General features: G+C 42.4%; 2 protein-coding genes across 2 annotated transcripts; both read right to left on the bottom strand.

Moving 5' to 3' along the window:
- Positions 1-11,325: 11,325 nt before the first annotated feature.
- LOC144583726 (vomeronasal type-2 receptor 26-like) lies at positions 11,326-17,987 on the bottom strand. The gene is made up of 4 exons (XM_078378235.1): positions 17,844-17,987; positions 15,406-15,633; positions 12,779-12,905; positions 11,326-12,575 (listed from the first exon to the last, which is right to left on the bottom strand). Exons 1-4 carry the CDS (start codon positions 17,985-17,987, stop codon positions 11,665-11,667), a joined length of 1,410 nt encoding a protein of 469 aa, XP_078234361.1. The 3' UTR covers positions 11,326-11,664.
- A 1,855-nt stretch (positions 17,988-19,842) lies between these two features.
- LOC140701352 (vomeronasal type-2 receptor 26-like) lies at positions 19,843-25,582 on the bottom strand. The gene has a single exon (XM_078377138.1). It carries the CDS (start codon positions 24,104-24,106, stop codon positions 23,084-23,086), a length of 1,023 nt encoding a protein of 340 aa, XP_078233264.1. The 5' UTR covers positions 24,107-25,582; the 3' UTR covers positions 19,843-23,083.
- Positions 25,583-26,134: the final 552 nt, after the last annotated feature.

Below are 26,134 nucleotides of genomic sequence, written 5' to 3'. Positions count from 1 at the left end.
AGAATTGGTCAATTTCAGTCTCCTCAGCATTGGTGGTTGGTGCATAAACTTGGATTACTGTGATGTTGAAAGGTCTTCCTTGAATTCGTATTGACATCATTCTATCATTTTTGAGATTATATCCCAGTACAGCTTTTCCCACTCTTTTGTTGACTATGAGGGCTACTCCATTCCTTCTACAGGCTCCTTGCCCACACTAGTAGATATGGTAATCATCTGAACTGAATTTGCCCATTCCTGTCCATTTTAGTTCACTGACACCCATGATGTCAATGTTTATTCTTGACCACATCCAGCTTCCCAAGGTTCATAGATCTTACATTCCAGGTTCCTATGCACTATTTTTCTTTGCAGCATCGGACTTTCCTTTCACTTCCAGGCACGTCCACAGCTGAGCGTCCTTTCGGCTTTGGCCCAACCACTTCATTAGCTCTGGAGCTACTTGTACTTGTCCTCCACTCTTCCTCAGTACCATGTTGGACGCCTTCCGACCTGAGGGTCCCATCTTCCAGCGTCATATCTTTGAGCCTTTTGTTTCTGATCATGGGGTTTTCTTGGCAAAGATACTGGAGTGGCTTGCCAGTTCCTGCTCCAGGTGGACTGCGTTTAGTCAGAACTCTCCACTATGACCTGTCCGTCTTGGGTGTCCCTGCACGGCATAACCCATAATTTCTCTGAATTACTCAAGCCCCTTTGCTACGACAAGGCAGCAATCCATGAAGGGGAACATAGTGGCTAGGTTGCTCTAAAGATTGTAAAGTAGAATCCAATGGGCCACATCCCCTCCTGCAAAACATTGATGCTGTTCTCTCTAGTGGACTGATCTTCCTTGCTGTGTTCATTGAAGATATCTTATGCCTTCCAACTGTGTAGACGGAGAACAATTTGAGGGAGATTTCCACGGGGCCCTTCCTGAACACACCCTGCCTTCAGATATTTCCCCTCAAGGTCATGGAATTATGAAGGACAATTTTCTCTTTCATCTCTGACCATCTTTCCTACTTCTTTCAAGCTTTTGGACAAACCTTCATCTCTCCAGTGTCTTTTCTCCTCTGTAGTCTGGCTCTCTTGATTTGCAACACAATTTTCCCAAGCTGTCTCCCATTCCTCTGCATCCTGACATATTCTTGCTTTCTGCATATAGCAGATTTTGTGATTCTGGGAGGTAGGGCTTCATCATAGTAAAACTGGTTGGGTTTCAGGAGGGCTCCCAAAACAGACTGGAACCCTTAGGTTTCAACCCCCTCTAGACTTGGGGGAGAAAGGACTTTTACCAGGAGAGGTGAAAGTCTGAAGCATGATAATTGAGGAGGAAATTATCTGCGAGCTATCTTGGCACTAAGCTGTGAATGCCCCTGAATAGAACTGATTTTCTTTCTTTCTTTCTTTCTTTCTTTCTTTCTTTCTTTCTTTCTTTCTTTCTTTCTTTCTTTCTTTCTTTCTTTCTTTCTATCTATCTATCTATCTATCTATCTATCTATCTATCTATCTATCTATCTATCTATCTATCTATCTATCTATCTATCTATCTATCTATCTACACACACACACACACACAAACACACACAGATACACACACATGGAACTTCGAAGGACCTAAATCATGAAAAAAGTGCGAGTAATCAGTGAAAGTGACTATATCTGACTGGATGAGCGAGTATTCCCTCCTCACTTGAGGCTTAAGTGGGAGAAAGAGAAACGAAAGGAGGGAGGAAGAAAAGAGGGGAGCAGAAATGTCTTCGTTTTTAGGGCAGCAGGACTAGATGACGACTTAAATCTATGAAGCAGCCAGAAAAAGACTCTATGAGGACCAGAGAGAAAGATTCAATTTCAAATTTTATTTGCTTCAGGGCACAAGCTGCCCTTGTGAATATCCATTGTGTCTTACCCCTCGCTGGAAAGAAATCTGGAGTTCTTTGAACTATGGAACAATTTTCTTTTAAAGCCCGGCAAAAGACTAGGCAAGAAATTTTTGTCCTTGGATTACAAGACATAAATGGAAAGATAGATCAGCTATCTGAACAAATTAAAGACATTGGGATACAATTGAGATTCGAACAGATGATGGGAAAAATACTAGAAGATCGCCAAGGGGGGGGGAATGGGAAGGACTGAGACAGAAAACAAGACATATTGAGATTAAACATCAAAAACATAAACGGTCGATAAGACAGAAGCATCCCAGAGAAATTGAGCTTTTTAATACAAACACCCAATTCACACACAATAAACAGAATCACAACATTTACTTTAGAAGCTACTACAAGCAGAGGTAAGTATTTGCAAACTATTTGTGTCAATTGCCATGAAGATTTAGATGTATGAAGACAGCCATATGGAATAGAATTTAAATGTTATCCTTAAGTTTTATCATTGAATTTTAGGAGATTTTAGCTAAAATGGTTTAAAAAAAGAATCATATTCACAGCCATTTTAAATGATTAATATTAGCAGTATTTAATGCAGTGTATTGATTTCTTTAAAAATTTGCAATGATCTGTTGATTATGCAATAAAGATTTGAATAAGATGGAACAAGAAGGATAAGAAGGTTTAGTAGTAAATAAAAAGCAATGTCTCTCTGTCTAGATTTCTAGCAGGCAAAGTGATCCTGAAGAAATTGTAAGTAGATGACATACACTTGGTCTATTTTTTGTAGATTATGTGGAGGAATGAAAGATTATGTAGTTCTAAACCTATAATTCCAATACCTATCTTGTGTACTATTACACAAAAAGTACCTAGAAAATTAATAATACTAAATTAATAGCACTGCTTTTTGTTCTAGATTTGTAAGAGTATCTACATCATCATTATAGAGAATATTAAGCAAAGTGCATGTCTTGTGATTTTAAAATAGCAAGGAGATGTTGAAAGGAAGGAAGGCTAAGAAATTGTTGGTAGTTGATATAGTTTATCTACTGTTGATTATGTAACCAAGGGCATTACTTTGAAGCTAGGCATTTTCTTTTTAAAGTCAAGACAAGTTAAAAATAAGTGAAGTTATAGAGAAGGTGGAGAAACAAGAAAGAAAAGATTCTGTGAGTAAGTAGGGGCAGAATGAGAAAACAGAGGTCAGATGGAATTCACTTTTAGAGCAGTAATAATATCTTCACTGAAGTTGACCTGATCCCATATGGAAATGTTAAATAGATCACATGACAAAATATTGGTTATGACGATGAATTAGAACAATGGATATAAAAACATGGCAGAATAATATAAAATGTTTTAAATAAGGTAATAAGCTGAAAGGCCTAAAGTAAAATTAGAAATGTTAACAGCAGACCCATGCAAAAGAGATATTTTTGAACGGTCAACCATACAGAATTTATGGAGAATAAATGGAGAAAATATCTCAAGTGAAATAGGAAAACATTTGAAAGATAAATCTGATATTCAATGTGCTCCATCTCAAAAAGATTCTGTTCAGATTGTCCTGAACAGAAACAGAGGAGATTTTCCTGAGAGAGATCCGGATCAGCTGATTTCTCTTTTGTTTTAGTTCACAGGCCTAGGACAGTTTTCTCCATGTACGCCCTCAATGTTTAGAGAGTGAGAAGACAAGCAACTGCTTTAATTAGACAATTTGTTTAATGAAGACAAGAAATGCCTTTGGCTTCACTCTACATTCTCATTTGTGAAGCAGTGAAAAAGAACTACTTACAGACCATTTAGTGCAGAAGAATCTGGGTATTTCTCAAACGTCTTCAGAGCAAAATCACCAAGTGTAATGGATACAAAGTGCCCAAAACTCATCTCATCTGAATCTTTAGGGAAAGAAGATTGAACTCTTGTCCTCCAGTCACAGATGGAAGGGCTCATATTAAAGCTGGAAGAAGGATGCACCAGGAACATCAACAAAGCTAGACAGAAGGCTGACAAATTTTGCGACTGGTTCGCTTCAGACCTCTTCATGCTGAGCCAAAGGCACCACCAATACAATCAACTCTTGGCAGAAGATTCAGAGAAGTTTGGACTGGCAGAGCTGTCCACTCTATCTCTCAAACCGAGGTGTTGTCAGTTCCTTGGAGATGAGACTTTATACAATAAGTGCAGAGATGCTAACTGAAATGGGCTGTTTTTGCTCTTATTTTGACACGGAAGCCTCTCATTTCTCAGGGGTATTGGGAAAACAGAAATGCAAAACACAGTCATTCAGAAAATTATGGGAAATTTAACCAAGGCTCATTGGATTTGTTAAATTAGAAGAACCACTAAAGGAATAAAAATGTACACAGACTCTTTCCAAATTGTCTAAAAGTGATAACTTTGGCTTCATGAAAAGTTTTGGGCCAAATCTACTGAGGTTTTCTTTCCTAATACTTATTAATTTTTTTATTCTTAATTAAATGATGTGCTACCACAACTCATAAACATTCAGTCCCATATTTACTAGTTCTCCCCTTCTTAACTTTTATATCACATCAGTGTTCATCATTAATCACTATATCCCAGACTTCTCTATACCAATCACTAAACAATATATTGTAAACTGATTTGCAGCTCCGAGGAATAATCAGTGTTATGCTGAACCTTTTTTCAGGAATTTTCCATGTAGAGGTCCTCTGGGCACTCCTTACCTGTGTCTGAATTGTTTCCTTATTATTTTCTCCCTAATGTTCAGGTCACACATAAAAAGAAGAACATAACATTTGGGAAAGAAGATACAACCCAGCAACCCAACACTGGAAGCCAAGATGGAGAAAATCTCCATGGCGACCATGTATTTCCCCTTCGTAAGGTAGTTTGGCAGAAAAGACATCCAAACACTGCAAATCATCAACATTTTGAAAGTGATCAGTTCGGTTCATTAAAAGTATCAGCTATCTGTGGTGATCACCCTGCTTTTGCTCATGTACTATGTTATTTGCATATACTACTGAGAGCCAGAGAATCTAAAAGTCAGAGAGAGGAGAGTCTGATGTGAGAGTTCAGTGAGTTTAAGTCAGAGAGAGGAGAGTCTGATGTGAGAAGTCAGAGTCAGAGATGAGAGTCTGAAGCAGAAGTTAGTCTGTGGTAGTTAGAGAGTGTGGCAGAGTTAGGAATTAACCTGTTTTGTTCAACTTGCTACTCAGCTTGCACCTCCATCTTTCTAATAAAAGGGTGTTGACAGAGGTCAACTGGTGGCAGCATAAAGAGCAAATGTGTAGTGGGCCTCAGGCTAGTGAAATAATCTGGGGACACGTAAGGGTGCATCACACCAACTTCTGGACAAAGAAAGCCAGCATGAAGCTACAAATGGCCAACAGCCCCATGTAGTCTAGGACAATGTAGAACATGACATCCTAATCTTCATTACAAAAGTGGGGAGAGGTAATTGTGGTGCTCACGTAGGTCATGAATATTAATGTACTATCTGCATGTACCAAAGAGAGTGCCGGAGAGGCAGACTCATGAGATATAAGAGTCTCTGCAGCAGGAGCAGATAGGGGGATTTGTGAATTTGGAGTTTGGGGTTGAGAGAGAAGGATGGCGATGAAGTAGCATGTTTTGTTAAGAGTTGATGACATTGATTGTACCTTTATTACCTGTAATAATAAAGAATTTCTATTTGGTTCTTTTAAAAATGATACATTGCCTGGACCTCTATCATGAATAACACACAATGTTGATGATGTCAACTGGTGCAGTGACACAACACGTAGCTTGTGCCCATTGCTTGGCGAAACAACCAAGGAACTGGCGGGAAGGTGAGAGTAATCAACCAGAGAGCACAGATCCCAACCTGAGCAAGAAAAGGCACAAGGATGACAGAGCCCAGTAACCCACCTTCAGGGCCACCATATATTACCCTTTAGTGCTCGGATTGGTTGGCAGAAAAGACATCTAAAGTTTGAAGGCTAAGCAAAAAAAAAGGAAGGGGTTTGGAGAGAAATGGAGCCTCCAGGACCTTCACCCATGGCAAGTAATGAGCAGGGAATTTTCTTCACTTACCCGTCTGGATCGAAATCCTCCCATTGGGGCACGCAACACACTTCATACCAACTTCTGGACAAAGAAAGCCAGCATGAAGCTACAAATGGCCAACAGCTCCATGTACTCTAGGACAATGCATAACATGGGATCTGAATCTTCATTACAGAAGTTGGGAGAGGTAATTGTGTCTGCCCAGGTCATGAATATGAATGTGCTATCTGCATGTGCCAATGAGAGTACTGGAGAGGCAGACCAATAAGATATAAGAGTCTCTGCAGGATTTTTGAATTTGAAGTTTGGGGTTGAGAGAGAGTGTTCGTGATTGGGAGTTGATGAAGTAAGATGTTTTGTTAAGAGTTAACAACATTGATTTTACCTTCATTACCTGTAATAATAAAGAATTTCTATTTGGTTCTTTTTAAAATGACACATTGCCTGGACCTCTATCATGAATTTTTATTTATTTATTTATTGTATTTATGCCCCGCCTATCTAGTCATTTCGACCACTCTAGGCAGCTTACAACATAAAGGATAACAAGTTCAAGAAAAATTTATAACAATTAATTAATTAAATGATTCTGCAAGATGGGAAAAATACAAAATAAAACAAATAAAGAGAGAATAAAAGGAAAGAGGACAGGAATTAACTGGAAGGGAAGGCCTGCCTATACATCCACGTTTTTAGTTGGTTCTTTAAAGTACCCAGCGAGGGTGCGGCGCAAATCTCCGGAGGTAAGTTATTCCAGAGGCGAGCAGCCACCGTCGAGAAGGCCCGGTTTCTAGTTCTTTCCTTCCGGGCCTCCCTCAGGGTCAGGCTCCTCAGCCTCACCTCCTGGCTTGTGTGGGTGACACGGGTAGAACTAGTTGGGAGTAAGCGTTCTGCCAAGTATCGAGGTCCTAAACCGTTTAGGGCTTTATATGTAAGCATTAACACTTTGAAGTCAATGCGGAAACGGATGGGCAGCCAGTGCAGCATGGTCAGAGTAGGAGAGATATGTTGGTATTTTCTCACTCCAGTAAGGAGTCTGGCTGCTGCATTCTGCACCACTTGAAGTTTCCACATCAGCTTCAAAGGAAGCCCCACGTAGAGTGCGTTACAGTAGTCTAATCTAGAAATTACGAGTGCATGTACTAAGGTAGTTAGCGCCCCCGTGTCTAGGTAAGGTCAAAATCTGCCAAAGGTGGAAAAAGGTGGTGCAGACTACTGACGCAACCTGCGTTTCCATGGTGAGCATCGGGTCCTGGTGTACCCCCAGGCTGCGGACCCCACTCTTCGTGGCCAGAGCCACCCCCCCAAACATGAGGGAGTTTCCCAAGCCACCATCCACTGGGCCACCCACCCTCAGAACCTCCGTCTTGTCCGGGTTCAGCCTCAGCCCGTTCTCCTGCATCCATTGCTGTACAGCCCCCAGACAGCGCTGGAGGGACAGGACGACATCACCTGCAGTTGGTGAAAAGGAAATATAGAGCTGGGTGTCATCAGCATATTGAAGACACAATGCTCCACACCCCCTGATGAACCCACCCAGCGGCCACATATAGATGTTAAACAACATTGGTGAGATGACTGACCCCTGTGGAACTCCACAATTGAGACTCCACGGGGCCAAGAAGCTCTCCCCAAGCTGTACTCTCTGGGGGCGGTCCTCCACGAATGAACGGAACCAGGCCAGAGCCAAGCCACCGATACCCAACTCAGAGAGCCTCCCCAGGAGGATACCGTGGTCGACAGAATCGAAGGCTGCCGAGATGTTGAGGAGAACCAGCAAAGAAATTTTAACGCTGTCGGCCTTCCCTCAACAAGTCATCGTACAGGGTGACCAATGCCGTCTCTGTACCATGGCATGGCCTGAAGCCCGACTGAAAAGGATCCAGGGTATCTGTTTCATCCACATGTGTCTGAAGCTGGTCAGCCACCACCCTCTCAACCACTTTGCTCATGAAAGAAATATTGGTGAGGGGCTTATAATTGCCAATTTCGTCTGCTGCCAAATTAGGTTTCTTTCTTATGGGCTTAATGAGTGTCTCCTTGAGGGCAGAGGGAAACCGGCCCTCAAGGAAAGACCCATTTATTATTGCAGTGGCCCATTCTGTTGTTATCGGCCTGGCTGCTTTGATTAGCCAGGCCGGGCAAGGGTCCAAGGAGGAGGTCGTGGCTCGACAGCAGTCAAGCACTCTGGCCACAGAATCAGGCGTGACAGGCTGAAAGGAGTCAAGGGTTACCGGGCAAGACGGAGTGCTGGACATCTCTGCTCGACTCACTGTGTTCAAAAAAGGAGAGAGGTCCTGTCAGATGGCCTCCACTTTAGATTTTAAAAAGGCTGCAAATTGGTCAGGTGAAAAACTAGGGGGAGGCCTATCACCAGGACCAGTTCCAGATAGGTCGCGCACTATACGGAATAACTCCGCCTGCTGGTTGGACGCTTCGCTTATCTGGTTAGCGGAGTAAGTTCGACAAGCAGCCTATGATAATCCGTCGGGTTCTTCCTCCACCTACGCTCTAGCCTTCTCCTATATCGCTTCAGCGCTCAAAGGTTCTGGTGAAACCAGGGCGCTGGACAAGCTCTACGACGGAGAGAGCGTTTAGGTGCGATCATGTCTATAGCCCTGCTTGCGAAGGTGGACCAGCTATCAACCAGAGCGTTGACAGGAGCGCTAGCCAGGTCCGCCGTGACCCCTCTCATGACGTCCTGGAATCCAGCCGGATCCAGTAGCCTTCGAGGGCGGACCATAGAAATAGGTCCCTGCCCCTTGCGAGGGGGGAGAACCACTGTGAGGTTACATTTTATTAGGAGGTGGTCTGACCATGAATAACACAATGTTGATGATGTCAACTGGTGGCAGTGACACAACACGTAGCTTGTGCCCATTGCTTGGCAAAACAACCAAGGAACTGGTGGGAAGGTGAGAGTAATCAACCAGAGAGCACAGATCCCAACTTGAGCAAGAAAAGGCACAAGAATGACAGGGCCTGGCAGTTGTTTTCCCCTTTACCTGTATCTGAACTGTTTCCTCATTCTTTTCTCCCTAATGTTCAGGCCTGAAAAGAACATAACATTTGGGAAGGAAAGGAGAGCCCAGTAACCCACCTCCAGGGCTACCATATATTTCCCTTTAGTGCTCAGATGGGTAGGCAGAAAAGACATCCAAAGGTTGAAGACTAAGCAAAAAAAGGAAGGGGTTTGGAGAGAAATGGAGCCTCCAGGACCTTCAACCATGGCAAGTAATGAGCAGGGAGGTTGGCAAGTCTCTGGGTCCAAGGGCAGAGTCCCAAGGCCCAAGTCTGAGTCCCTATTTAAAACAACCTTTTCTCCCACCAGTACAGCAGGAGTGGGTGGATGGGTTGTGGGTTGTGTATGTGTGGGCGGGTCGGAGGCTTTGTGAACTTTTCTTCCCATTAGCCCCTCCCCGGAGCCCCAGATTGTCCACAGTTTTGGCCAATATGAAAAACCTGCTCAGCTGACCTCCCCTTCCCTGACCCTTTCATGCTCCCCATTGTGACTTTCTCCTCTGTCATTTGCCACTCTTTGCCTGCCTCTCCTGCAATATGTTGTGTCTTCTTTTTTATTGTGGTCCATCCAGAGTGGCCTTGTAGCCAGATGGATGGCATAGCAGTTGAACGACCAACCAAACTGCAAAATGTCCAACCAACCAACCAACCAACCAACCAACCAACCAACCAACCAACCAACCAACCAACCAACCAACCAACCAACCAACCAACCAACCAACCAACCAACCAACCAACCAGCCAGCCAGCCAGCCAGCCAGCCAGCCAGCCAGCCAGCCAGCCAGCCAGCCAGCCAGCCAGCCAGCCAGCCAGCCAGCCAGCCTGCCAGCCAGCCAGCCAGCCAGCCAGCCAGCCAGCCAGCCAGCCAGCCAGCCAGCCAGCCAGCCAGCCAGCCAGCCAACCAACACAAAATTTCCAGAACTGCTACTTCAACATGAGGTCAGGTCAGGATCTGACCTCTGCCTCAGGAAAATCTCCTCCATTTCAGTTCAGAGGAATCTGGAAGCAATAAACCAGGTTATTCCTTCTCATGGGAAGAATACAGATTTAGAAGTCTATGTCTGTAGTCCTCCACCTGCAATGAAAAGCTTTGGGGTTTCATTTTTTTTAAAGTGTTTGAGATGGACATCTAGATACATATTTCTTTTTTTAGGTTTTAATCTTTTTGAGATGGATATCTTTTGAGATTTCATATTTTTATTTCAGGTTTTCCCATTTTCTGTAAACATATTCTCTCCATTTAGTTCTACTGTATACCTCTCAGATCATCTATGCTGTGTGGTTAACCTTTTTTGCCATTGGTCTGTTCTTACTTAAAAAATATAATCCCCCTTTAGACTAGGACTGATTTAGGGATTGATCTAGGAATACAGGTTCCAATTCAACAGGATCTGATATTTTTCATTTGACAGAGACCTGAATTTGAATATTATTGTCTGTTTAATTTATTATCCTTCATTCATTATCCTCTTACCCCAGAATAAGACACGAGAACACTGTTATGGAATAAACATGGGCCACACTTTATTGAACATTTGTATTTATCTTCAATGGAACAAGTGGGGTCCTGTTGTAGTGCAGAATCAGGTTCTGCAAAGGGGTCTCAACGGACCCCTAACAAAATATGGGTGAGTGCTGAGCCCCAAGATCATGCAGTCGTGAAGACAGTGAGAAACTGGCCAGCACTAATTTGTCCACCCCCTTTAGACCTCAGTGGCCCTTCTTCTTGTTGACTGTTGGTCTGGGAGTGGCCCCAGGGGATCTTCTCCCCCATGTACTGTAATCGCAAGGTCCGCAGCACTGGGGGATCAGATGAGCTATGTGTTACCTGTGGTTGTGAAGGGACTCACTGAAATGTCTTTTATTCTCACTCCCTACCTGTGTGATCAAATTTGACAACCTCTTATTTTGCCAGCACACCTTAGCCAGTGTGGGATAGGAAAAAATCTCTGCTTCCAAAGGCCAATCAAGACGTGAGTCAAAAATTCCTATCCGGCCCCAAACAGGTGATCAGTAAAACTCACACTAGCATTCAGGGAATAGGCCAAGGATAGGAGGAGCCTTGTCTTAAATAATTCCTCTTCACCATCCTTGCAGTTTACTCTGTGAGAGCTTCTTGTTTCACGCTATACCAGGAACTGGATAATGGAAGCCCGCACTGTCAAAGAGCTCATCAGTGGACCAGTCAGTGCCTTGAGCTTATAGGAATTATATCCAGAACAAAGAAAGAAAAGCCATCAGTATTGACTGGCCTATTGTCCTACACCTGCATCCTTAACAGAATTATCAGTTTGAGAATGAGTTCTTAAGTACAGGTGGCCAGACCTAACCAGCTCTAAGCGCCAAACTTATTGCACAAGATATTGTAGCGTAATTGAAGCAGAAAATAGGATGGTTTTGTCAAATTTAATTGCAGTCTAATTCCAAAGAATTATCAGCACATCTTGGCCTTTCCTTATGCCATCAGCAAGATCAACCTGAAGTCTCAATTGTTACTCAACATCCAAACAACATGCTGTCTAACAAAATGAAAGAAAAATACTGCATCCACGTGGAATTTAATTGTATAGGTGTGTTCTCGTGAAGGCAACAGACATTTTTTCTGCCTTAAGTAACATTAAAACAGTATAAAACCAGAACAGTTTTCAAGACGTCTAAGATATCTATAATTTCTTTCTTTGGTATGTATAGACTTTCCCCAGAGGAAGTCACTGAAGATGATGTGATTTTCTTCTCACCTCCATCTCACCTTATTCCCTACTATTTGCTCTTTGGTGTTCAGATCAGGCCTGAGAAGAAGAATGTAACATTTGGGAAGAAATATACAACCCAGCAACCCGCCACTGGAAGCTAAGATGGAGAAGACCTCCACAGCTACCATATATTTTCCTTTAGTACTCAGATAAGATGGGAGAAAAGACACCCAAATGCTGCAAAACACCAACATGCTGAAAGCAATCAGTTTGGCTTCATTAAAAGTATCAGGCAACTTTCGGGCAAAAAAGGCTACCAAGAAACTGAGGACGGCCAACAAACCCATGTAGCCTAGGACAAGGTAGAACATGAGATCTGAACCTTCATTGCATTGAACTGGGATTGTGTCAGTCTCAGAATGCATGTCAAACTCAGGGAAAGGGGGAGAGGTAATCATCCAGACTGCACAGATACCAGCCTGTGTAAGAGAAGACACCATGATGACTGACCCTGCCAGCCGCTTCCCAACCCATCTTCTCATCCCATGTCCAGGCTTTGTGGCCATGAAGGCTACTATCACAGTGAGGGTTTTGGCTAAGACACAAGCAACAGATACACAGAAGACGATGCCAAACACCATTTGTCTCAGAAGGCAGGACCGCTTCCCAGGCTGTCCAATGAAGAAGAAGGAAGAGAGGAAGCAGAGGAGGAGAGAGGAGAGTAGGGCACAGGTGATGCTCCAGTTGTTGGCTTTGACCATGGGAGTGTGACGGTACCGAATGAAAGTCCCCATCACCACGATGGTGGTGATAGAAAGGAAGAGGGCCAAGCTAGTCAATACTGAGCCCAAGGGTTCCTCATACGAGAGGTAGCTTAGGGCTTTGGGAATACACCTGTCTTGATTCTTGTTTGGATACTGGTCCTCAGGGCACTTCTTACATTGTTCTGCATCTGAAAGAAAGCAACATCATCTCAGCTTTGGTATCCCTCAACGTCAGAGGAAATAAACCTGTAATACAGTCGTGTATTTTTTCTCAAACTTGATAGTCTATTCGGACAACCTTAACTTGATAAAAATAAGGCAGAAATGTCAGTATAGAGGCAAATCAGATTCTTGTATTTCTCCATAGGTGCTTCTGGATTCCTTCACTTACCTATCTGTATTGAAATCCTCCATTTAGGGCATGCAACGCAATCATAGCAGCACACCTGCTTCCCCAGTTGGACAGACATGCTCTCTCCAGGGTGGCAGCTCTCCACACAGGTGGACTTGGGTGGACTCTAATGACAATCAGCAGGAAGGTTATTCAGAAGTTACCTTCCTTTTAAAATATAATACAAGGGTTGTATTTTTTTTGTTGTTGCTAGGATCCTGATGGGTTTTTGTAAAATTTGCTGTGCTTCTTTGGAGACGATAGACATGGTGTAAGCAGTCCCAAAATACACTCTTGCCTGAGTCTAACTCCTATTCGTATCTAGTGTAAGCAAATTGCATCAGTTACTGAATGGTGGATCCATGCATATTTATAACCAAATAACTCAATGGAAGATTTAAGGATCCTCCCAACCTCTACAAGGTTCCTTTCTGTTTGAGAGCCAACCTGAAGTTCTTCTAGCAATTCAATTTGACATCATCTATATGGAACTGCTGGGAGAAGTTGTCCAAAGTTTTGGGGTAAAGTGGACAGACAGAATTCTATCTCCTGTCCTCTGCAGATGATGGCCAGAAGGACTGACAAAAGGTTGCGAACTTCCAGAACACGGCAAAGCAGAGCAAAAAACCCACAACAACCATCGCATCGCAATCATGAAAACTTTGAAGAAGACATGGTCACCAGTATGCTGATGACACCCAACTCTATCTCTCCTTCCTGTCTAATGCCAATGAGGTTGTGTTGGTTCTAAACAAGTGCCTGATATCTGTAATGTGTTTGATAAGGGTAAATAAACTAAAACTTTATCAAGACAGAAGTACTCCTGGTCAATTGGAAGGCAGAGGACAGAACAGAGATTCGACCTTTGCCAAATTGGGTTCTGCTCCCTCTGAAAGCTCAGGTTCACAGATTGAGTGTACTCCTGGATTCATCCCTCAGCATTGATGTCCAGTTTTTGGCCAGGAGTGCTTTGCACAGTTAAATTTGGGGTGCCAGCTCTGTTCACCTCTCAAGATATCCAATTTGACTACAATGAAATATGTCTTAGTTACATCCCGCTTCCACTACTGTATCACTTGCTGTGTTGGGCTGCCTTTCTGGATGGTTCAGAAATCTCAGCTGGTTCAAAATGGAGCAGCCAGCCTATGGCTTGGTCCCAGTGACAGGGTACTTATAACGCCCCTGTTGCAACAACTGCACCAGCCAACAGTCCGTTCCCAGGCCAAATTTTGAGTCTTGGTCGTTACCTATAAAGCCATGCATGAATTCATTCATGAATTCATGAATTCATGAATTCATGAATTCATGAATTCATTCATTCATTCATTCATTCATTCATTCATTCATTCATTCATTCATTTTATCTATCTATCTATCTATCTATCTATCTATCTATCTATCTATCTATCTATCTATCTATCTATCTATCTATCTATCTATCTATCTATCTATCTATCTATCTATCTATCTATCTATCTATCTATCTATCTACCTACCTATCTATCTATCTATCTACCTATCTACCTATCTACCTATCTACCTATCTACCTATCTACCTATCTACCTACCTACCTACCTACCTACCTACCTACCTACCTACCTACCTACCTACCTACCTACCTATCTATCTATCTATCTATCTATCTATCTATCTATCTATCTATCTATCTATCTATCTATCTATCTATCTATCTATCTATCTATCTATCTATCTATCTATCTATCTATCTATCTATTTATTTATTTATTAAGTACACAGCCCATCTAGTCAATTGACTACAGTGGGTTGCTTCCATCATGTATGGTTTCGGTCCAGGCTACCTGAAAGAGTATACAGTGGTGCCTCGCATAACGAGTGCACCGTTTAACGATGAATCCGCATAGCGATCTATTTTTTTAGATCGCTAATGCGATCGCGTTGCGATGTTTTAATGGGCAAACATAGCATTGCGATGATCGGTAAGCGTTTCGCTTAGTGATCTTCGCATTTCGATGTTTCTAAAATAGCTGATTGGTGGTTCCAAAATGGCCACCGGGTGCCCAAAATGGCTACCGTAACCATTTTCGCATGGTTTCCTCGCTTACTGAGGGCGCGAAAATGGCGGCGCTATGGACGATGATCCCATAGGTTTTTATCATTTTTAATGTTTACCTACATTTAGTTGTTATATTGAAATTTAATTAGTGTATAATGTAATTGTTTCTTAATGTTCAATTTTCATTGTTCATAATTGTATTATTTTAATGTTTGGAATTGCCTTTGGTCCCCTTATGTGGAGAAAGGCGGCATATAAATCGAAGAAACAACCAAATGGTTAAAAATGATCTCTGGAAGCAAAGCTAGAATTGATAATTCAAAATACCTTTTTGTCACTCAGTGGAAATGTACCAGGTGTAATACCACGAGAGATAGCCTTGAACTGTTATCCTAGCTCTCGTAACCTTCCATTTGGACTCTTACAAAGGACTTTAAGTGAAGCAGCCTTCAGAAGCAATCTACCCACTTCTATACAAATGGCTTCTAGCCTATTCCGACAAAATATCACCACAACCAGATGCCAGCATCAAAAGTACGCTCAGAAAAGAAAATGATGATACTGCACATGCTGAAGAATAAACATATGTACCTGATTAAACTTCTCATTCCACTTGATGGCACTTCCATTCAACACGAATCTCTGGCCCTCAGGAGCCGCAGGGTTCACACCTCCAACCCGGATTGTCTGGAAGGATTCGTTGGGGTACCCGACAAAATTGATGATATCATATCCTGCTTCCAAATCTCCTTTCTCATTAAAAAATATTTCTTCCCCAGCACTGTTGTTAAACTGAATGTTTCTTAGAAATGAGTGAAGCTGGATTGGAGGAGAAAAATATAACTTTAGTAGACTCCAGGAAATGGATTGATACTTTGAGCTTTGAAGTATTTGAAAATATTCCCTCTAAAGCAGGGGTGTCCAACCTTTCACCTTCCCTAGGCCACATTAGAAGATGAAAATTTGGTTTGGGCCGCATATACATTTGGTTTGGGCCACATGGGGGGGGGCAGCCCTAGCCGTCCTCTGCAGCCCTGCTCCAAGCGCGCTTACCGGCAGCTGCGATCTCAGACAGCAGAGGCTGCCAGCTTCGACTCCGGCGGCTTTATGGGGCCGGGAGGGGGTCCACCTATTGACGGGGATGGTGCAATGCAGTCACGCAGCCCTCCTGTCCCCTCCCCTCCCACTCCTTCCTTCCTTCCCTCTCTCCCCCTCTACTATTGTGACATGCCCCGGCCACATTCTGGCCACAAGCGCCGGCAGTGTAACTTGAAACTTTGGAATTTCTTTAGAAATAAAAAATTCCTCTGGGCTGCATTACAAGCTGATTTGGGCCGCATGCAGGCCTCGGGCCGCAGGTTGGACAAGCCTGCTCTAAAGCATAATGGAAGAGGGAAAATAATATCTAGTGGGATATTTCTTGGGCTTTTCAATGAACCAATGCAGTTTTGCCCATTTTGACTATCAAGTGATATGTCTCCTGATCCTTACAACTTTCCTTTCAGTAACATAAAATCATAAGCAGAAATCCTGTTGTCAGAAGAGTAATGTTATATTATTAAAACATTTCTCTCATTTAAGAGGCAATTAATTTACTTCATCGAAACATGTATTTTAAAAAACAAATCATTTAAAACAAAATTAGGGAACTTTGGAAAGACATCTGATGCACTTGTGAAAGAGACGCTCCTTGACAGCCCCTTCTCTGTTTTCTGCTGTGATTTTGTTGTTCAGGCTACAAAGAAACTTTCCTGTATTCTTCTTGGTGTAGGTATTGGATTAGTTTACAGTAGTTACATTTATCTATTTTTGTTTTGTATTTCAATGAGATTGTTTCACTCAACAGGAGTGAATAATGTCCTGTTTCTCACATTGCACAATTTCTTTCATTTTCTAGTTCCAATTACCTGCCATGGCTGAATGTGCCGGAGGCTCCATTTCTCTCCAGGCCCCTTTCTCTTCTGCTTAGTTCTTGATGAAAAGACTCCATGGAGTGCATGAGCTACAGCATAAACGGCATTGTAGGTACTGTAGCTCTGGCCAGACATGCCCATTTCAAACATAGTTCCAGGAAGGCTCCTCAGCTTCTCCCTCCCACTACAAGTCTTCCGATGTGGGACATTGACATTATAAAGTGGCAATGAACAGAGAAATGCAGTACACCAAAACTGATGGATGAAATAAATCTGATCCTGATATGGGTTCATATTCTCCAGAAAGTTCTCAAATCCTGGCACCACCTTTGTGTGGAGTCTGAGGGACAAGGTTCCACTGAAAGATTTTGTGGTCAGTTTTATCCCAGCAGATGAAGCTGTGAAATCCCACTGAGCCATGGTCACCCACACCCTCCTTTGAGGCTGCATTTTCCCAAATTCAAAGATGTCTAAAACTAATCGTAGCCCTTCCAGAGACTGCCTATCTCCATATGCAAGAATCACATTAATTTCACTGAGAGAAAGAGTCCAATAGATTGATCGCATCCTCGCCCACTTTACGTCTTCTGGTAAAAACACTGTCATTATTGGGATCATCTCTGTCCAAGCAACACAAATCTGACTCTGTTCAAGCCTTGGTCTCAAGGTCTGAAGGAAGGATTCTCCACTGTCATCCTCGGAAATGATGACACTAATCCAGTTCCATCCAAATTGCTTCAAGAGCTGAACAATCCCATCATACTGAGCATCTTCGTTGGGGACCATCCGGTAGAAAGAAGGGAACCGACTCTGGTCCCTTAATGCAGGACTAATGGAGCCATAGCTCAGCTAAGAGAAAAAGCATCATAACTCTTACATTAATAATAAACCCTATATTTCTGGAAGATATACTTGCTCTAACTAAATATTTACCAGGAAGCACAATGAGAGAATAGAATGTTTGATTTCTAAACTCCAACACCTTGTTGTACATTCACTTCAGATTATGAATTCTACAGGTGGAAGTAAATGCTAGCTAATATGAGGAAGCAATGCAATCGGGAGACAAATAAAGCCTTTCCATGAGGTCACTATTTTCTAACCCTGTGGACATACCTGAGGTATATTGTAGATACTGAAGATGTTGGCCATCTGCCTGGAGTTTTCAGAAGTAAGCCCACCAATAGCGGCCAGAACTTTCTCTTTCCTGCCACAGTTGTAATTGAGGGGATGCCCTCTGCTCATGAAGAGAAGATCCATGGTGGTCAAGCAGGTTCTCCAGGGATTAAAAGAATTGTCATAAATCTTGTAACCCAATGTGATATTGGGTAAAAATTGAGCATTCTGGTTGATCTGGCGGATGGCAAAAGCAGAGGCCAGGATGTGCTGATAGTTCTTTGGAATTACACTGCAATGAAATTTCACAAAACTGCTCAATTTTCTTCTTGAAGGAACCATTATGGTGTTATTAACTGTGCCCTGAATTTCATCCTCAGAGCAAGTTAGATGTGGGCACCCATATCATGGAAAAATAATTCTTGGATGGATGATTCTCCTCAGTGTAAGACAGATGTAGAACACTAGACATGACAGGACCCAAAATATCACATTCCTCACATTTCCTTCACTATAGATACAGGTTTTACAAATGTAGAACTAACTCTTTCAGCAGGCACCGCATTCCCTCTCAGGAAAAACATTCAGAAGAATAACTGAAAAATTTCTATCAATAGAATGATCCACAGATAGAGCAGTTTTGTTTTTTCCTACTGCTGAACATAGTGGCTAGGTTGCTCTAAAGATTGTGAAGTAGAAGCCATTTGGGCACATCCCCTCCTGCAAAACATTGATGCTGTCCTCTCCAGTGGACTCATCTTCCTTGCTGTGTTCGGTATCGTATTCCTCCCAACTTTGTAGATGTAGAGCAATTTGAGGGAGATTTCTACGAGGCCCTTCCTGAACACACCCTACCTTCAGATCTTGCCCCTCAATGTCATGGAATTATAAAAGACAATTTTCTCTTTCATCTCTGACCATCTTTCCTACTTCTTTCAAGCTTTTGGACAAACGCTCACTACCTTGGTACATGCACATGTAATCTCGAGATTAGACCACTGTCATGTGCTCTACACGGGGCTACCTTTCAGGTTGATGCAGAAAATTCAAGTGGTGCAGAATGCAGCAGCCAGACCTCTTGGTGGAGTGAGAAAATATCAGCATATCTCTTCTACTCTGGCCGCTTTGCATTGGCTGCCCATTTGATTCCACATTGACTTCAAGGTCTTATTGCTTATGTATAAAGCCCTAAACAGTTTAGGGCCTCGATACCTGGCAGAACGCCTGCTCCCACCAAAATCTACCCTTATCACCGGATCGAGTCAGGAGGTGAGACTGACACTGAGGGAGGCCCGGAAGGAAATAACTAGAAACCGGGCCTTCTCAGCGGTAGCTCCTCGCCTTTGGAATAACCATCCTCTGGAGATTCGTGCGGCCCCTTCGCTGTGCATCATTGAAAAACAACTGAAAACTTGGATGTTTATGCACGCCTTCCGTCCAGTTAATACCTGATTTTTTCCATTTTTCTTTTTTCCCTTTTTTCTTCTTGGATAATTTGTTTATACTGATGTATATTTTGTTATATTGTAATTTTGTTAGATTGTTGTTTTATGTGTTGGAAGCCGCCTAGAGTGGTCATTCGACTAGATAGGCGGGGTATAAATGTAAATAAATAAATAAATAAATAAATAAATAAATAAATAAATAAATAAATAAATAAATAAATAAATAAATAAATAAATAAATAAATAAATAAATAAATAAAAATAAGCCTTCATCTCTCCAACATCTTTTCTCAACTGTAGTCTGGCTCTCTTGATTCACAACACCATTTTTCCAAGCTGTCTCCCATTCCTCTGCACCCTGACATATTCTTGCTTTCTGCATATAGCAGATTCTGTGATTCCGTCAGGTAGGTCTTCATCACAGCGAGACTGGTTGGGTTTCAGGAGGGCTCCCAAACTGACTGGGATCCTTAGGTTTCAACCCCCTCCAAACTTGGGGGAGAATGGAATTTTACCAGGAGAGGTGAAAGTCTAGAGAATCAGAATTCGATTGAGGGGTACTCTGGTGTTTCTTCTCTCTGAGATATTGTTTTGTTTGGTTACAGAAATCATCTGAGAGCCATCTTAGCACTAAGCTGTGAGTGCCCCATGAATAGAACTTGAAGTAAACTGCTTTTATACATATATAGAACTTTGAAGGACCTAAATCTTGAAAAAAGTGAGAGTAATCGGTGTGAGAAAGTGACTATATCTGACTGGATGTGTGAGTACTCCTTCCTCATTTGAGGCTTGAGTGGGACACAGATAAGAAGGGGGAAAAACTAGAGGGTTGCCAATGGGAATGGGAACGACTGACACAGGAGAAAAAAACATATTGGAATTAAATAACAAAAACTACAAAAAAGGGAGACAAAGATATTTTTCAATCCCAGAAACTGTCAGAAGAGAAGAGGAACAAATAAAGTTAATAACCTTAAAGATAAGAAGAAAAAGAAAGAGATGGTCCAAGGGAATAGTAGGTTAGCTAGTATAATAGGGTTTTTAAATATGTTTTCACTTTTTAATATAATTGTAATATAATTGTATAAGTGTTTATAAACATTTTTTCACTTTTAATATAATTTTATAATTAATATAATTGTAATATAATTGTATGAGGGGATGTAAGAATACTCTCCTGGATTTTTATCCTGTTCCCACCTTTTCCTTTCCCCCTTACCTTGTTCCTTTGTTCCTAAACAAACCCATATACTTTTGAAAAATCAAAAAAAATGACCCCGGAAGGGACCAAAGAGAAAACAAAGAAAGAAATGAAAGAATTTCTGTCATTCCATGACACTGAATGAACAGCAAGACATTCAACAAATGTTAGTATTCAAATCCAGTTCTCTATCAATTATGTTGAATTACAGCCTGCTTCCCTAGACCTATATATAGATCCATTCAGGCTTAAAGCAAAATTAGAAATGTTAACTAACAGCAGTCTCATGCAAAATGAGATTTTCCTGAGAGAGATCCTGATCCAAATCAGCTGATTTCTCTTTAGCTTTAGTTCACAGACCTCGGACAGTTTTCCCCATGTACCGCCTCAAAGTTTAGAGAGTGAGAAGACAAGGAACTGCTTTAATTAAACACTTTGTTTAATGAAGAGAAGAAATGCCCTTGACTTCACTCTACATTCTCATTCATGAAGCAGTGAAAAAGAACTACTTACAAACCATTTAGTGCAGAAGAATCTGGGTATTTCTCAAAGGTCTTCAGAGCAAAATCACCAAGTGTAATGGATACAAAGTGCCCAAAAACCATCTCATCTGAATCTTTAGGGAAAGAAGTTTGAACTCTTGTCCTCCAGTCACAGATGGAAGGGATCATATTAAAGCTGGAAGAATGATGCACCAGGAACATCAACAAAGCTAGACAGAAGGCTGGCAAATGTTGGGACTGTTCCACTTCAGACCTCTTCATGCTGAGCCAAAGGCACCACCAATACAATCAACTCTTGGCACAAGACACAGAGAAGTTTGGACTGGCAGAGCTGCCCACTCTATCTCTCAAACCGAGGTGTTGTCAGTTCCTTGGAGATGAGACTTTATACACTAAGTGCAGAGATGCTAACTGAAATGGGCTGTTTTTGCTCTTATTTTGACACTGAAGCCTCTCATTTCTCAGGGGTATTGGGAAAACAGAAATGCAAAACACAGTCATTCAGAAAATTATGGGAAATTTAATCAAGGCTCATTGGATTTGTTAAGTTAGATGCCCCGCTAAAGGAATAAAAATGTACACAGACTCTTTCCAAAGTGTTTAAAGTGATTATTTTGGCTTCATGAAAAGTTTAGGGCCAAATCTACATAGGTTTTTTTCTTAAAGTATATAAATTTAATTTTATATAAAATGATGTGCTAACACAACTCATAAACATTCAGTCCCATATTTACTAGTTTTCTCCTTCGAAACTTTTATATCACATCCATATTCATCATCAATCACTACATCCCAGACTTCTCTATTCCAATCATTTAACAATATATTGTAAACTGATTTGCAGCTCCAAGGAATAATCACTGTTATGCTGAACTTTTTTCAGGAATTTTCCAGGTAGCAAGTACACAGAAATGGTTTTCCATTCCCTTCCTCTGGAGCTTCCTTGGGACTGGGCAGCTTGTCCAAATCCACACAAGCTGGCTTTTCTCCCAGAAATCACCACGGGGAATCCAACTCCTGATGTTCGCCTTTGCAGCCAGTATCCTAAGTCACTGAGCTCAAGGCCAATAGGATAGCTCCAATTACTTTTCTTGTTCCTTTTTTTCCTTCTTTCTTTTCTTTTTCTTTTCTTTTTTGTTCTTCTTTTGGTTCATTAAAAGTATCAGGCAAATGTGGCGATCACCCTACTTTTGCTCATGTACTATGTTATTTGCATATACTACTGAGAGCTGTTGGGAGGTGGAGCCAGAGAAGCTAAACGTCAGAGAGAGGAGAGTCTGATGTGAGAGTTCAGTAATTTTAAGTAAGAGAGGAGAGTCTGATGTGAGAAGTCAGAGTCAGAGATGAGAGTCTGAAGAAGAAGTAAGTCTGTGGTAGTTAGAAAATGTGGCAGAGTTAGGAATTAACCTGTTGTGTTCAACTTTCTACTCAGCTTGGACCTCCATCTTTCTAATAAAAGGGTGTTGACAGAGGTCAACTGGTGGCAGCAGAAAGAGAGAATGTGTAGTGGGGACACGTAAGCGTGCATCACACCAACGTCCAGACAAAGAAAGCCACCATGAAGCTACAAATGGCCAACAGCCCCATGTAGTCTAGGACAATGTAGAACATGAGATCCTAATCTTCATTACAAAAGTGGGGAGAGGTAATTGTGCTGCTCGCCTAGGTCATGAATATTAATGTGCTATCTGCATGTACCCATGAAAGTGCCGGAGAGGCAGACTCACGAGATATAAGAGTCTCTGCAGCAGGAGCCTGTAGGGGGATTTGTGAATTTGGAGTTTGAGGTTGAGAGAGAAGGTTTGGTGATTGGGAGTCGATGAAGTAGGATGTTTTGTTAAGAGTTGATGACGTTGATTGTCTCTTCATTACCTGTAATAATAAACAATTTCTATTTCATTCTATCATGAGTAACACACAATATATTCGCGAAACCTTTCATGGCCGGGATCTCATTGTTGTTCTGGGTTTTTCGGGCTCTTTTTCGGGTTTTTCTAGTAGCCTAGAGTGGTCAAAATGACTAGATAGGCGGGGTATATATATAAGAAACAAACAAACAAACAAATAAATTAAGATGATGTGATTTCTCTCTCATCTGTATCTCATCTTTTTCCCTACCATTTGCTTCTTGTTCAGGTCAGGCCTGAGAATAAGAACAAAACATTTGGGAAGGAAGATACAACCCAGCAAGCCACCACTGGAAGCCAAGATGGAGAAGACCTCCACGGCTACCATGTATTTCCCTTTAGTACTCAAGTAGGCTGGCAGAAAAGACACCCAAACACTGCAAAACATCAACATGCTAAAAGTGATTAATTTGGCTTCATTAAAAGTATCTGGCAACTTGCGGGCAATGAAAGCCACTGTGAAACCTATGATGGCTAACAGTCCCATGTAGCCCAGGACAAGATAGAACATGAGGTCTGAACCTTCGTTACATTGAACTAAGATTTTGTCAGTCTCAGAATGCATGTCAAACTCTGGGAAGGGGGGAGAGGTAATCAACCAGACCACACAGATACCAGCCTGAATAAGAGAAGACACCATGATGACTGACCCTGCCAGCCGCTTCCCAACCCATCTCCTCATCCCAAGTCCAGGCTTTGTGGCCATGAAGGCTACTATCACAGTGATGGTTTTGGCTAAGACACAAGCAACAGATAGACAGAAGACGATGCCAAACACCATTTGTCTCAGAAGGCAGGTGAGAGTTCCAGGCTGTCCAATGAAGAAGAAGGAACAGAGGAAGCAGAGGAGGAGAGAGGAGAGGAGAGCACAGGTGATGCTCCAGTTGTTGGCTTTGACCATGGGAGTGTGGCGGAACTGAATGAAAGTCCCCATCACCACGATGGTGGTGATAGAAAGGAAGAGGGCCAAGCTAGTCAGTACTGAGCCCAAGGGTTCCTCATAAGAGAGGTAGCTTAAGGCTTTGGGAATGCAACTGTCTTGATTCTTGTTTGGATACTGGTCTTCGGGGCATTCCTGGCATTCTTTTGTATCTGAAAGAAAACAACCTGGTCTTAGTTTTAGAGTCACACAACTTTTATCCATTAGAGAAAATGATCCTTCGAATGAGTCCTGCATTTTTTCAAAGTTGATACTCTCTTGGGACATCCTTGTTCTTTGATTTAACAAAAGGAGGCAGGAACACCACTAGAGAGGCAATACAAATTCCTGTATTTCTCCATAGGTGCTTTTGGATTCCTTCACTTACCCATCTGGATCGAAATCCTCCCGTTAGGGCACGCAACGCAATCATAGCAGCACACCTGCTTCCCCAGTTGGACAGACATGCTCTCTCCAGGGTGGCAGCTCTCCACACAGGTGGACTTGGGTGGATTCTAATCATTATCAGAAGGAAAGTCATGAAGAAGTTAAATGATAATTAGAAGGAAGGTTATTTAGAAGTTAAATGATCATGAGGAACAGGAGTCTCCAAAACTTTGAACATGAGCACCACAGCGTATATTTGCCACATTTTGAATTATCTATCTAGCTCACAACATAAAACACACAGTATATTATATATTAAAAGATAAATTAAACAATATATGAATTAAAAGACAATTAAAATATTAAAACATTAAAAAAATAGAGAGTAAAATTTCTTCTGAAATGGGTTGAGGAATTCAGTTATAATTGTTAAAAGCCTGTCAGAAGAGATGGGTCTTTAGCTTTTTTCCAAGTGATTAAAGGGAAGGGGCCATCCTGATTTGCCGAGGTTGAACGTTCCATAGCCTGGGAGCTGCCACAGAGAAGGCCCTCCCTCGTGTCCACATCAGCTGCGTTTGTGCTTGCAATGGAACTGAGAGGAGGGTCCACTCTCCTGATTTTAATTACCAAGAAGATGAATATCGGGATATATGATCCTTTAGATAGCTTGAACCCAGATTGTATCGGTGTATAATGACCAGCACTTTGAATTGGGCCTGGAAACGGACTGGTAGCCAGTGAAGTTCTTGTAATAAGTGTGTTATATGCCCCCTGTAGCTCGCCCCAGTCAATAGTCTGGCTGAAGAGATTTGCACGAGCTGAACTTTCCAAACTATCTTCAAAGGCAACCACACTCAGAGCGTGTCACAGTAATCCAAATGGGATGTAACTGAGGCATGTGTGTCTGTAGCCAGATCCAAACTTGCAAGAAACAAGCACAGCTGACGCACCGGCTTTATCTGTGCAAAGGCACTCCTGGCCACCGCCGAGACCTGGGCATCCAAGGTTAGGGACGAATCAAGGGGTACATCCAAGCTACAGACCTGAGTTCTCAATGGGGGGGGGTGTAACCCGATCCAGCACAAATAGTATCCCTATTCACTCCTCTGCCTTCTGACTAACCAGTATCTTCTGTGTCTTGTCTGGATTAAGATTCGTTTGCCCTCATCCAGCCCATTACTGATGACATGCACTGGTTTAGACTCAAGACTCAGGACAGCTTCCCTGGAATTAGGTGGAATGGAGATATAGATTTGGGTGTCATCTGCATACAGTGCGCCCTCGACTTACGAACGGCCCTAGTTATGAAGATTTCAGGATACGAACCCGATCTCATCGCAAGTAGTAAATCTTATTTGCGAACACAGATACGGTTACGAACCCAAAAGGCAGGGAGAAAGGGCAGGAAATTTGAATTTTCTGACTTTCCTCCCTGCCTTTGGAGCTTTCAAATGGCTTCCTCCGACATCAGAGGAAGCCTTCTGAAAACTCTGAAGCCAAAAAGGCAGGGAGAAAGTGCGGGAAGTTCAAACTTCCCATGTTTTCTCCCTGCCTTTTTGGCTTCGGAAGCAAGCCGGCCAGCCAGGGAGAAATCGGGTTCCTCCTTCCACCTGCCGGTGAGTCCCCTTTGTGCTGGGCTGAGCTCAGCCCAGCACGAAGGAGACTCAGCATCGGGTGAAAGGAGGGAGCCGATTTCTCCCCAGCAGCCCGGCTTGCTTCCGAAGTACAAAAGGCAGGGAGAAAACGCGGGAAGTCCAAACTTCCCGCGCTTTCGCCTTGCCTTTTTGGCTTCAGAGAGCTCTGAAGCCACCCACCGCGGCGGCGGGGACCCCCAGGGAGGTCTCCCAGGGCTTGTACGCCACCATGGGAAATCTCCAGTTGTGAGATTAAAATAAATTAACTACAGGTTCTATGTCCTAATGACCATTT

The sequence above is a fragment of the Pogona vitticeps genome, chromosome 6 (assembly GCF_051106095.1).
Source record: "Pogona vitticeps strain Pit_001003342236 chromosome 6, PviZW2.1, whole genome shotgun sequence".
Classification (NCBI taxonomy): domain Eukaryota; kingdom Metazoa; phylum Chordata; class Lepidosauria; order Squamata; family Agamidae; genus Pogona; species Pogona vitticeps.
Note: the sequence above shows the minus strand (reverse complement) of the source record. Positions and strands in the feature narration are given on the sequence as shown.